General features: G+C 35.1%; 1 protein-coding gene across 1 annotated transcript in view; it reads left to right on the forward strand.

Moving 5' to 3' along the window:
• The window catches only part of LOC129801955 (anillin-like), a 44,669-nt gene that overhangs the window by 1,680 nt on the left and 28,950 nt on the right, over positions 1 to 14,039 (forward strand). Inside the window, exons 3-4 of the mRNA XM_055847455.1 lie at positions 1,129 to 2,338; positions 7,057 to 8,663. Coding sequence (XP_055703430.1) covers positions 1,129 to 2,338; positions 7,057 to 8,663 — 2,817 coding nt within the window. The remainder of the gene's footprint in view (positions 1 to 1,128; positions 2,339 to 7,056; positions 8,664 to 14,039) is intronic.

The following is a 14,039-nucleotide window of genomic DNA, read 5'->3' on the forward strand; positions in this document are numbered from 1 at the left end:
ATCCTACAGTCTTGTCTGTTGCGCCACTGAGATCCCCGTATGTTCTAGTAAAACTATTACAAACCGTTTTAAAACATCACAGCCATAAAATAAGACATAAAAAATTGCTATAAAATTCATGCCAAACTTTTGTATTTTCCACTAAGAAGTTCGAAGTTCGTCATTCTCTATTTATTTATTATATTAAATTGTCATTAGGGTAATATGTAATTTAAAATCATTTTTAATTTGGAATTTTGAAACTTCCTCACTGTTTTAGATGGGCTAATGGCCTAGTAGAAATTTCTTTAAAAAATGTCTGTTTAAAGAAAATTTCCCCTATCCTTGTAGGCAGAAACGTCAGAATTTAAAAAAAAGGCAATTTTTGGCGAAAATTGCTTCTAGTGTGTAGACACCATTAAGAAAAAGATGAGCAAGAACAAAAGGCACAGCGCTTCTTTGCTTTATCCTTTTATTTACTTATCTGATGACCAGGCACTGAAGAATTTATGTCAATTTGACATTTTTTACACAAGTGAGCATAGCTAAATTTGCTTCAATATGAACATCAATTTTTTAGTGTGTAGAGACTATAAAAAAGTGCGGAAATTTTAAATATCCAAAATACCCCAAACTCCACAATATTAAAAACTGCATAATATTAAAATTAGTTTTTATGACTATTTTTTTAAATTATTATTATTAAGCGTATCAAGATATATGTATTACAAGGTAATCATTTTTACAATGTCGGAAGAATCTGCTAAGTCTATTGTAGACCGCCCAGGAGCGCCTTCCCGAGGTGTGGATGCTTCTTCCTTGCTCTCGCAGTTAGCCAACTATGAGATCCCCAATTTTTTGATAATTATTTTTTTTACTATTCCTTAGTCTTTTGGCTTTCAAACTTAAAATAAAATACTTTCACTTTAATAATTATAATGAAAATGAAACAATATCTTATGGAGGAATTAGGCCTTCTTAAAAGCAATATTTCCATCAACCCTTCAAATCAAAAATTCTAAAAAATAAAAAAAAATCAATACGGACTGTGCCACATTTTAGAACTTTAAAATACAATGTATATTTTCTGAAATGTAGAAATATAGAAAATAGTTGCTAAGAAATTCTTTAAAAAAAATATATATTTAGGTGAAATGCGATGTGACAGCGGTGGATGTTGATCGTGATGGAAATATTCTCAAATCAAGTGAACTTCTTAACGAGTCCACTACATCAGGTATTCGCGATGCTTCTAAAAGTCGTCTTCAGCGCTTGGGAGCTTTGTATTCGGACGATCAGAATATATCTTCGCCAATTCATCGTACTGAAGGTAATTTTCATGAGAAGATGAGCGAGTCCACTGATATTCCGAGGCCCCGGAATCGCCTGGGGAAGTTGGCAGCACTGGCTGACAATATAAATCGTTGGGAGGATGAAGATCAGCGGCTTCAAAAGGAAAATATGCCCATTCCAAAGGCAACTGGAGCAGTTCCAAAACGTCCTCAAGTTGTAGATACTTTGCCGAAGGATAAGAAAACGCCTACAAAACAGCTAAAGTGGGATAAATCCGTGATGGATGCTTTGGAATCGCAGGGATTCAAGCGCCGCGAATCTACGAAAAATCTCGTCTATGAATATCATGAGAATGAGAATAGAGAACGAGAGAATGTTCTCAATGAAACCAGGAAATCCTCGCTGAAGAAACCCCGAGCTCAAGATACCCAAGACAGCAATGTGTCAACTATTGAAGCAAATAGAAATATTGAGGTTAAGGATTCGCCGAAAAAGCTTAATGTTACAAGGGGTTTAGTAACAGGACGAGCAGCCTTCTTTGAAGCGAGTGGAGTGGCGCCACGGGCTCCAAAGTCCGTGACCAAGGATCCGGCAGAAATGTCACTTAAAGAGCGAATGGCACTTTTTGAGCGAAACAAAGGAGCTGCGCCGCTTCCTAAGCCTTTAGCCGCCGCTTCGGTTTCCACTTCTGCTTCTACTTCGGCCACTACTACGGTCGCCACTTCGACTTCCACTTCGACTGCAAAAGTAGAAGAAAAACCGCAAAGACCTCCGATTGGAGGCTACAATCAGTCTCAGAAGGCTGAATCAAAGGCTTCCGGAGGAGGGATTAAGAGCACTGTGGCTGCTCTGATGTCTTCCGGAGCCACAATTTCGGAGAATGCAATTACGCAGGAAATCAGGAGGCAAAGACAGCAGGAGATGGAGCTGCTGCTCAATAGATTCCATCAGCCACAAAAGTCTGACAGTGAGAATGAAGGAGTTTCTCTAACAGAACCCAATCCTCCACCTCCACCTCCGCCAATGCCTTCGACTTCCTTTGGAACTGGAGGGAAACGCCGAAGTGGTAAGTCATATTTTTTTTTATTACAAAATTGAAAAAAAAAATAAATAAATCAGATAAATGTACGATCGGAACGAATCGCATCATCAAAATTCACGCTTTATTCATTTAAAAGAAAGAATTCAAAAAATTAAAAATAACTTTTTAAATATTCGAATGAAATAAAAAAAAATGAACGATCGGGCTAAACAACTAATAAAAAAATTGGAAAATTATTCAAAATATGAAGTCTGTGTCCTATTTGACATATATGGCCCAAATGAAGTCTCATGAAAGGCTATAACATCACTGAGAGAAATCCGAAAAAGTTAAAATAACATTCTGGAAATGTTAATTTTACCCTGCAATATTGATCCGAAAACGGTGTAAATATTACCCTTTTTAGGTGTATTATAGGTTAAAGTTACCCTTCTTTCATATTGATTTTAACCTTAAAAGGTGTAAAATTAACATTAAAAAATGTTGATATATTTTTACACCCAAAAAGTGTTAAATTTGTGACGAAAAAAAGTTAATCGCAGCCTCTTTTTTTTCTCAGTGATCTTAAAACAACAAAACTTCATAAGACTGCCGCCATGGGGTGCGCTAGGGGTAATTGGTCGAAATATTCTCCTAGCCTAAAATATGGAACATCAAAAAAAAAAAATGTTAAAATGCTCATAACTTTCGTTCAAATTGTCAGATTTTAGTACCTAATTGGTAACGGAACTATTTTTTATATTTTCTTTTTAAAGGAATCCTTTAGCAAAGTAAATTCTAGCAATCATTTTTTCGGAGAGTTAAAATCGAAAAAGGATGCAATTAGCACAGTTGCTGATCCAACCGACGAAATTTTAAAACCCAGATAAGCTTATGGTAGCTGAGATTCTTTACAGGCGACCTCGCAATACTTACAATTCGGCGTGCTTGCAATTCGGAATGCGTGAAAATTCGATTTTGAGTTAAATTTTTAACAGATTTTTGAACACAATCGAATTTTCAAGTATTTCGTATTGGACCCCGAGTTGCACGCATTTCGAGGTCACCTGTAAATAATCTCAGCTACCATAAGCTTATCTGGGCTTATCACTGGTAATTTTCTATTTTGAATAGTTTGAGTATACAGAAAACTAACAAAAGTTTTATCCATTTTATAATTTTATCCGTTTGTGCCGCCAAAAATAGTTTGCTCGACGCAATGTTTTACCTTCAAAATTGAACACACATTCGAATTTTTACGCATTTCTGAGTTGCAATCACCTCGAATTACAATTATTTCGAGGTCACCTGAAGGTCACCCGAGGTCATTGAACATGTTCTATTTTAAATAGTTTGAGTACAGAAGGACAACAAAAGAAAAAAAAGTTCATTGAAATCGGTCAATTAACCTTAAGAGATAAAGTCCGGTCAATTTCGACCCAATGGGACGGATTCGACTCATCGTTAAAACGGTCTCGATCGCAGGTACAATATACTTAAGGTTATTCGAAATCGCTTCGTAAACACCGAAAATACAGTCCGATCTATTTATTTTTGGTTATAGCTCAGGTCAGGGAACATAGAGGGAGGAGTGCGACCCACCGTTGCAGTCTCTACCTCAGCTAAAACATAGTAAAATTTAAAGAAAAAGTATCGTCTAGTTTTCGAAATATTTGATTAAACCGGAATGCAGTTGGGGTGTCAAAGTAGTTGTAGTGTTCTACGAGTGCTTTCCAAACACCAAAAATTTTCAAATTCTGATAATTAGAACCGGTGATATGAGCATTTGAAAATTAAATTATTGACCTCTTCTAGTTCGGGTAAGGGGGGGGGGGGGGTCCGGAAGACTTACAGTGGCAACAAGATAAATAGCACACCTTCAGCTATTTTCCTATTTTGATGTTTTATGATACAATATCAATCTTTATTCCTGATCATGATTTATTATTTAGAAAATATAATGCTCATTATAAATAAAAATGATATAAAAAAACCATGTGTTTGTGTCATTTTATGAGTTTTTCGTATAATTCGTGCGGACAATTTAAATAGCACACCTTCATTTTTCTCTGAAAATATTACCTGAAATTCAGTTTTATTTTAACATTTATTTTATTCCTGTATTTTTGATCATTTGTAGGCATTAATGCCACAAATTTTCGTAAAATAAAGTTATGAGAACTGAAAAATCATGTAAATAAAGCCTTTTGGTTCAGATGTACAGGCTTTACTTAAAAAGGTTTAGGATAACTAAGAAACTTTTTTATAAACTTTATTATTCAAGGAAGAGAACCAATAATCCAATAATTTTCTATAATAAAACTTAAAAATTACACAAAAAGCTTGAAAACTTCGAGAAAGAACCACTTCTATAGAATATCCTGCCATTCTTCGTATAGTACAATTGCATTTTTTTTTGCTGCAGTACCAAAAATAAAATAACAAATTGAACAATATTTGAAGGAGTAACTCATGTGAGCATTACTAAAAGCCAATTATGTTAAAATACCCGGTTTAGAACTGTTGCCACACGTACAGAGTTAGTATTCAAACGAAACCGTACCTGTTGTTTGATTTTTGTTAAAGAGTATATGCAGAAGGACCTGTAATTCGGGAATAAAATTCTTTGAATCGATGTATTCCTGTTTAATATAATTGGATATGACAGAAAAAAAGATTAGATGTCCCAAAAGTCAAGAATTTTGTCCTTGATATATAAATAAGAAGGTAGAACTTAGCGGTGGTAATTTTATAGTATGCGGTTACTTTTTGCGAAGTGGCGTATGGTTTGTATATGGAATATCAGGCAATAAACCAATTTATTTACAAGGATATCATTGGACAAGACATGTACTTCAAAATCGCAAAGAAGTTGCTCTTAGTTTTTAAGTTTTAATCAAGCTAATGATCCGAAACACACTGCCAAGAGCTTTTAAAAGTGGTTCAATCAGAACAAAATTGATTTTCTGGAATGGGCAGGATGGTCTAAGGACCTCAATCCTGTTGAATTTATAGGAATAGATTTATCACAAGGCAAATCTCTCGAATGTGACTAATTTGGAATAATTTTAAGTAGATATCCACACTATATGAATTACAATCACATTAGAAAAGTGCCAAATCTTGGTTTCCTTAATGCTCCTTCGTTGTCAAGGTCTAATTTTTCCCAAAAGTTACTCAACTAAGTGCTAATTATTCCAAATTTAATTTTCAAATAGAATTTGTAAGTTGTTAATTGCAGTAGAAGCCGAAAACTATCACTTCTTATAGGGTGTGCTATTTATACTGTTCCCTTAATATGTGCCATTTGAAGAATTTTTTTACCATACTAAATTTCTTGACAGAACTTTCGGGTTTTTTCTTCATATTTAAAATGTATTTATATACAAGTTCATTTATTATTATTACTTTCATCATTTAAATTTAAAAGCATAATTTTTCGAAAAATAAAGCATACAGTACAGTGTCCGACACTGTGCTATTTATCTTGTCGCCACTGTATATTTGTTTATTGAAAAGTCTTATGCCCTAGACACACTTACGACTTAAACCTAGAGGCGACTTAGTGGAAAATTATGGAAATGTAGTTTAATCATTATTTCGAATATAATTACGATAAGCCGTCTCTCGGCTAATCCTCAGGTCTGTCGAGGCCCTTAGGTTTAGCTATAACGTACTAAAATTTGAGATCGATCGATGCCATAGGGACTGAGTTATCGAAAAAAAAACTAAATTTTGCGGTGTTCCTAAATAACGGAAGGGGTCTGGCATCACCAACTTCTAGTCACTCATCGATGTTTAAACTTTGCCGAAAACCGCTTATCGATATCTCCTCTCTAGAAGTCGTTATACGACGAACGGGCGGACGGGACGGGACATCAACGAAAATCGATTTTTAGCGCATATATGATATTCATGATCTATGAGTGTAAAAACGTGTGAATCCAAAATGCGTGCCCGATCTCACGAGATTGCATTTCGTCTCGGACCACAAAAACGCTGAGATTGTAAAGAATCTTAGCTGAAATACTCGAGATCTACAAGACGACGTTTTCGCCATCTAGATTTGACGTTTATGTCCTTAATTTTGAATAACTGTCAGAATCTAAATCTCAACCAATTGAGCTGAGATTTTAGTATGTTGTAGCTAATGTCAAGACCTTTGCAGAACTATATAATCTGACCTAGGCCTAGCGATTGTCTAAATACAGAGGCTCCAAGTTGAAAAATTTGACAGAGTTACGAATACAGAACTAAGGGGCGCTTACCTTATTGAAACTGTCACAAAATGACAGCACTATCGTTAGGTGATGATGTAAAACAATTTTTTACGAAGATGAAAAATGAACTTTTCGTTTATTATTTTTTTTTTATTAAATTTATTAAGAGTAAATTAATAATAAGAAAGGAATATGCTCTATTGGCACAAAATGCGTTCATACACTGAGAAAAAAATGGGGGTGCGATTAACTTTTTTTCCTCGTAACTTTAACACTTTTTAGGTGTAAAAATATATCAACATTTTTTAATGTTAATTTTACACCTTTTTATGGGTAAAAATAACATGAAAAAGGGTAACTTTAACCCCTAATACACCTAAAAAGCATAATATTTACACCGATTTCGGATCAATACTGCGCAGGGTAAAATTAACATTTCCGGAATGTTATTTTAACTTTTTCGGATTTCTAAGCAACATAAAATTATTATTTTTTAAATTACCCTTCTTAATATTTGTATATAATCTTTTTCCTTCTCTGAAGATGGCGAAAATGACCAGGACACCAGCCCAGATGAGGCTAAGCGAATCAAGAAGCACTCAATGCGAAAGAGTGATCGGCTGTATCCCAGCCTTTCTGATTTGGACTCAACTGAGTCCGAGCAGAATTGTACCACAGCAACGGTGTCTGAGGAAGGCAGTGGTTGTCGACGTAGGTCAGCAATCCACGAGGAAGAGGAAGAAGAAAGTGCCATGGAATCAGAGGAAGCAGATGAATCGAGTCTATTTGAGGGTAGTATCAGTCGAGCTGTTATGAACTCCATCCGCTCAGCGGATTCCTCCAGGGTGTTCGTGGGGACACGGGGCAGTGACAGTAGCGATGAAGATGACATGGATGAGTATTTGGACGAAGCACTTGACATTTCCACAGGTTCCAGTCGCAAGAATACTCCACGCAAAGGATCAATATCTTCAAATAGTTTTTCCTACAAGAAAAATTCTCCAGCAAAGCATATTAGATTTGAAACTCCAGTATCTTCCAAGGTGATTGGAAGTCCTAAGAAAAGTCCGAAGAAGAATCAAAAGGATGATGAAGTTGTGACATTGGTGCACACTGTGAGTTTCTATCGGAAGCAACAATCCACCAAAAGTCCACCAAGTAAAGTTATTCGTCATGTAGAAGACACCCAGGATTCTGATGAAATCGACGAGGGGGTCAGTGAATCGTTGCATGAGGAGTACCATCAGGTGCAGGAGAAGGTGGCTAGATTGCATGAGGAAGTGAGAAAGCAGCAGCAGATTATTTCTCAAACAAGTCAAGCACTCAATCTCTGTGCTGCAACAATTGAATTTTCGGGATCAACGGAGGCCGTGGAGGGTGAGCGCCATCTATTGGTGGCCACTCATAGGCGCCAGGCAGCTCTAAATGAAATCCAACGACTTCAGGTGGAACGAACACTGCGCCCTCGGGGATCTCCTCAGGATCGTGGAAGGCTCACAGTGAAGGAGATTACTCTGCCACTCAAGCAAGACTATATCCGGAAGTTGGCATCAGACACAATTTCAGGACATCATTTGGTTTGTCTCCTGAAATACAACGACACAGTTTTGGCTACAAAGACTGTCCTGACACTTCCGGGACTTTTAGCTGTCAAGTTCACGGATGTCTTCAAAATGGACGATGTCTATGCGGACTTTAAGGTTACTTTGGAAATTTATGGGATGCCAGCTCAGCGAGATATCCTTCCGCATGAGATCAAGTATCACATTTCTGGAAAGAAACAAGCTGCAAAGATTCTTACACCGAAAGGACGCAAGGCTGAAAGTCGCCTTGTGATGCCACAGCAGAATTCACCAGCTGGTCCAGGAGCTGTCCGGAGTCCAACTCTGGTTCAACTGGGCTTTGTGATCTTTGCTCTAAGAGACACACAGCGCACCTCATGGACACTCAATGGGACTCCAGGAGCGAGTCCTCTTGAGGGAGTTGTACAGATGAAAGTGGCCTGTCAATTGGCCGTTTCAGTGGATTATCGTGGTTTCCTGACCATGTTTGATGATGTTTCGGGATTGGGAGCCTGGCATCGTCGTTGGTGTCGTCTACATGGACATACCCTGAGTTACTGGAGGTATCCGGACGACGAGAAAAAGAAGGTAAGTGTTTTTTCCGCTTTTTCATTTTCGCTTTATTTATTTATTTTTTAATTCTTTTTTATGAATATATCTCATTAAAATTATGCATTTTTCTGATTATTTTTAAATGAATATCTTTAAACATTCCTTGGCTTTCTCCGATATTATTTCTTGGAGAAAAACAGATTAGACCCAGACCCAGGCTTTTTCCTTGTAACAGGTTTATAAATGCCTAAAATTTAAAACATATCATAAAATAAGACTAAGAAGCAAAATATTTGTATTAGTCCTAATTCAAAACCATTTCCAGACGCTTTAACTTTGACAGAAGATTCAACACATTAAGTTCATATTTTTTCTGAAGAGAATTATATAAATTTGCTCCTTGACTCTTCTAGAATGTTACTGTTTAGTGAATATTCTTTAGATATAATTTGAAAACTTCTTAAATACAAGAGAAATACGCGAGTGTAAAATGCTTCTATTGGAAACAAATTACTCCAAATGGAGACAAGGGAAAGTTTCTAATTGGAGACAAACAGTGTAAGTGAAACCGCGACGAAAGGCTTCCAAAACCTTGTTGAGTAGCTCTTGAGAGCAGGATTTCTTCTTATTCCTGGTCTTTTTTCAATTCCCATCTAAAACAATAAGAAAATCTCTCAAAAAAGCATATTTCCGGGGTTTCTTATTGAAGCATTTGCAGACACTTCAGAAAAACACTTTTTGTTCACGACATAGGTAATTATTTCATTTGAAAACTTCACGTACCGTTAACAATAAAGATTAGCATTTAATTTAACTAAAATTAGCCAGAAATGTGACATTAAATGTTAAACAAAACGAATAAACAACAGTCACCTCATTGTGTTTTTCATTGGAAAATATGGTCGATCGATGAAAAATTCGATGATGTAAAAGTAGACTTTTAATTTTTCTGAGAAATTTATAAACTAAAATTAGTGAATATGAATGGATTTTCGCTTTGTTTGCAGCAAAATTAATTAAATAATGAAACTGTGGTATAGAAAATATATAAATATAATAATTTAGTACTGTATTTATAGTGAAAACAATGACGTTTCCATTTGGAGTAGCGAAAAATTTCCATTTGGAGCAGGTTTTGAATTAGCTTAATTTACCCTATAAAATCAAATTTTAAAAAGGTTTTTAAATTAAATGAGAATTTTGTATTTAATTTAAATGCTTACAGAAATCTCCATTCAAGCTGTCAAGCTGACAATTTTTTGTGAGAAAAAATTGTAAAATTGTAAAATTTATCAGAAATTACTTTAAACGATGATGCCAAAATAATCAAATCTTATTTTTTTCTTTAGCATATTTCAACTATTTTAATGAACTTTGAAAATGCTGTATTTAACATTTAAAAAGTGAAATTTATTGATCATTTTTACCAGTCTACTGCCCAATCTTCTTTAACTAGTTGATGTATTTTTATAAGATTTTTTTCTGAACAACTTTGTCGTTGATAATTTTTCTCTATCATCATGAAAAATAATGCTTTTCAAGTTAGTTTTCTAAAGCTGGTTTTGGTAAGAAATATCTCTTCGATGGTTCTGTAAAAGGAGAAAAAGCGAACTGGAGACGGGCACAACGTATCAAGTTGTTCGCACATTTTATACAGTTTGTCTAAACTTAGGTTTTCTGTAAACTGAAATTGACAACCATTTGGAAACGGTTTATACTTTTTCAGTGATTCAAAGACTCCAAAGACCTTTCCAAATAATCCAATTTTTTCTTAATCGGCTGCAAAATGCGCTGCCTAGAACAGTTTAACTGGTGACCTTGAAAAGCTTTTAGAAGGAATAATTCAAGGGCATTATTTTATAATGACGAAGTATTTACCTGCGTTAAGCGGTGCTCATACTAAAGGTTTAGCCCATTTTCCAAAGCTCTCTAAATCCTAAATAACAATTAAGTTTGTTTTTCATGACCATGTCACATATAAGATTAATATTAAGATGAATACTTTCTGAACTGCGAGAATGGCAAAAAAAGATAGCAAGTGTTTTATCATGCCTCCCTCTCGCGCTTTTCTCGAAAACTAACCGAATCACCGAATGGAAAATTGCTCGAGTTGCCTGTAATACGATTCAGAAAGCAATTACACACGGCTCTTCGTTATCCGGCACTTCCCCGTCAAATCATTGTTCTACATGCCGATTTTAGTCGGAGGTTTTTTTTGAATTGTAACGGTATATTCTAGTACATTTAGAGAAATTCTGTAGATTTTCGGCAGAATTTCTGCCTGAAAATCTGTAGATTTTCGGCAGAAATTCTTCCAAAAATCTGCAGATTCTCGGCAGAATTTCTGCATAAGAAATTTGCATAGTCTCCATTGTTGCAACAAAAATATTGTTGATTTATTAAGAAACTGTAAAAGTTACAAAGAAAATGTTATGCTCTGCTTAACAAGCATTATCGATTAAACATTTTAGATGAGTAAAAAGATTCAAGACAAAAATACTAATTTCTTAAAAATCGCCCATGAAATGATACAAAAACACGAAATTTAGGTCGACACTCTGTTTAAAATTTTCACTTTACTATTCTTTACTTATAACACGGCGTCACAGAATTCTTCATTTTATATAAACACTGTGATATCACCAAGAATAACTCTATTGAATTTTGCAAACTTCAGTGAAAAATATTCCATCTTTTCAGACACAGCTGTCTGTAAAGTCTGGAATGTAGATAAAAATCTACAGAAAATCGGCAAAATATCTATAGAAATTCGTCAGAGTATGCACCAGGATTCATCAGAAAATCTGCAAAAAATTCTGACGAATTTTGTCTCAAGCCCAAATAAAATTCGTAGGAATATCTACAGATTTCTTGGCAGATTTTCGGTAGAGATGTAGATATTTTCTGCGAAAATCTGCAAGATATCTGACGAAATTATTTGACGGGTCGTTATCCGTTATTACAGAGGTTACAGAGGTAACACTAATCCCGCTCATTCACGCTGCCATGATAAATATTTTTACGCCAAAAAGGCATAACAGAAATAAAACTCATATAAAATGTTCTATCTAAGTGCGAGAATTATGAGAAGATGGAAAAAACACAGAAAAATGCACAATTTTGGGTGCACTTTTTCAAAAAATCTTTAAAAAATACACTTTATTTTCATCGTAGGTTCTTGATATGTTCACAAGAGTTATAGAGGATGAAATTACGCGTCATTTTAGCTTTATGCGACTACCACCAGATAATTAGAACCGGAGATATAAATTTTTGAATTTTAGAAAACAGCAAGAAACTAAATATGCATATTTAAAAAAAAATCCAGACGTGACCCGGACAAACGGACTTCAGATTTGAGACCCTTAAATGACCCTCTAACAAGTTTTGGCACTCTCGTCAGAAACATCCACAACGTATCGCACAGCGTAAATAAAGTTCATTAAAATCGGTTAATATACATTAGAAATAGAGTCCGGTCCATATGGATATAGTAACGGTCGGGGTACAGTGGGTTGAAGTAAGGAAGGATGGGATCTACCATTGGAAAGGTCTCAATCTCAGATATTCATAGAAATCGCTTCATAAATACAGAAAATATGGTCCGGTCAAGATATTTTCGATTATAGCTCAGGTCAAGGAACATCAAAGGAGGGGTGCGACCCACCGTTGTTAAGGTCTCGACCTCAGCTACAACATACTAAAATTTAAAGAAAAAGCATCGTCTAGTTTTCAAAATATTCGAGATCGATTAATAGAAAATCGATTTTTCGATTAATCGGGCCCTCAATTAAATCTGATGAAATTAGGGTGTCATGAGGGCAGTGGCGTAGCGACGGGGGGCGGGAGGGGCGGTCCGCCCTGGGCGCTTTCAAAGCTAAAAGAATAGGGGGCGCCGAAGGCGCCCTATCAATATTATTTTTGTTTCCGAGAAAAATCAAAAATAGGGCGCCGAAGGCGCCTTTTATATGTTCCAAAGCTAAATATATCAAAACACAAGTACAAATCTTTAAAAATTGTTTAAAATATGTGGAAATTAGAAAAAAAAATTAAAGAGCTTAGGGGGCGCTGAGGGCGCCCTATCAACCATACTTGGGGAAAATTATTACGAGAGACATTCAAATATTGTCTTTAAAAAGTAGTTTTAAAAAAAGGTAAATTATCGAAATTATATAAAAAATGAAAGAGTTTAGGGGGCTCCGAGGGCGCTTTATCAATTTTAGGTGGAGATGAATTATTATGAAAAACATGTAAATATGGACTTTAAAAATAGTTTAAAGAAAAAGAAACTATTTTTAGCAAAATTTGACTGTTTCAAATATATATTTGTGCAAATATATATAGTGTAAGAATCGAGGTAAGAATTGTTCCCCTGCGAGGTTAGGGGGCGTCGAGGGCGCCCTATCAGCCTTAATGGGGGAGAATTATTACGAAAGACATTTAGGTATTGTTTCTAAAAATAGTTTTAAATAAATGAGGGAAATTAGAAAAAAGTGAAACAGCTTAGGGGGCGCCAAGGGCTCCCTATCAATTTTAAACAGGGAGAATTTATTACGAGAGGTATTTAATATTGTCTCCACAAATAGTGAAAAAATTGAATATGTAGGACCCGGAGTTCAGAGAGCTTCAGAGAGAGTTTAGAGTTCAGAGAGTTTTAGAGCTATTCAAAGTCTGACAACTGTGAGGCAAAAACATATGAATTTTGCATTTTCCAAAAAAGTTCGAATTTTAACGAATTTTTCCAAACACTTCAAGAGCGGAGAAAAAATTGGGAGGTTGTTAATGTTATATTTTATATTTTTTTTCGCTTACACCAATTTCATTTCAATTTCAATTCCAATTTCGTGTTGCAATTTCAATACAGTCATAACTGAGAAATTTCAGTTAAAGATTTACCGCCCAAGAGCTGTCACTTTTGCTAATTGACTAAACGAGTCATCCCATAAATTGATTAAAAAAGCTCAAGTTTAATGGGTTACGTTGGTCTCACAGATTAAAAAACAATATATTTCCTTGACATCATTTTTTGATAAAACAAAAATTTATTTAATTCGAGCTTTTGAAAATATAAAACTACAACATTTTAACTATATTTTCTGAAATTTTCATTTAAAAATCTTAAATTCGCCCGTTGGAACCTGATTTTTTGAGACGGTTTTTCGAAAAAAAAATACTTTTCGGTGGACAAGACTTGAAGCGTTCAGAGCAAAAAAAAACTCGTTGTATGCATTTCCTTATTAAAAGAGCATTTTATTGCTCTGAGCTCCTCACTTCTCAGAATATATTCATTTGACGTCAAAAAACTAAATATTTCCTGTTAGGTGACGAGTTAAACTCGTACCTGAACGGTAGATTTTATTTTACCTCCATCACAATTTATTTTAAAAGACAAAACATGGGGTAAAATTCACC

This window comes from Phlebotomus papatasi, chromosome 2 (assembly GCF_024763615.1).
Source record: "Phlebotomus papatasi isolate M1 chromosome 2, Ppap_2.1, whole genome shotgun sequence".
NCBI classification, from domain to species: Eukaryota; Metazoa; Arthropoda; class Insecta; order Diptera; family Psychodidae; genus Phlebotomus; species Phlebotomus papatasi.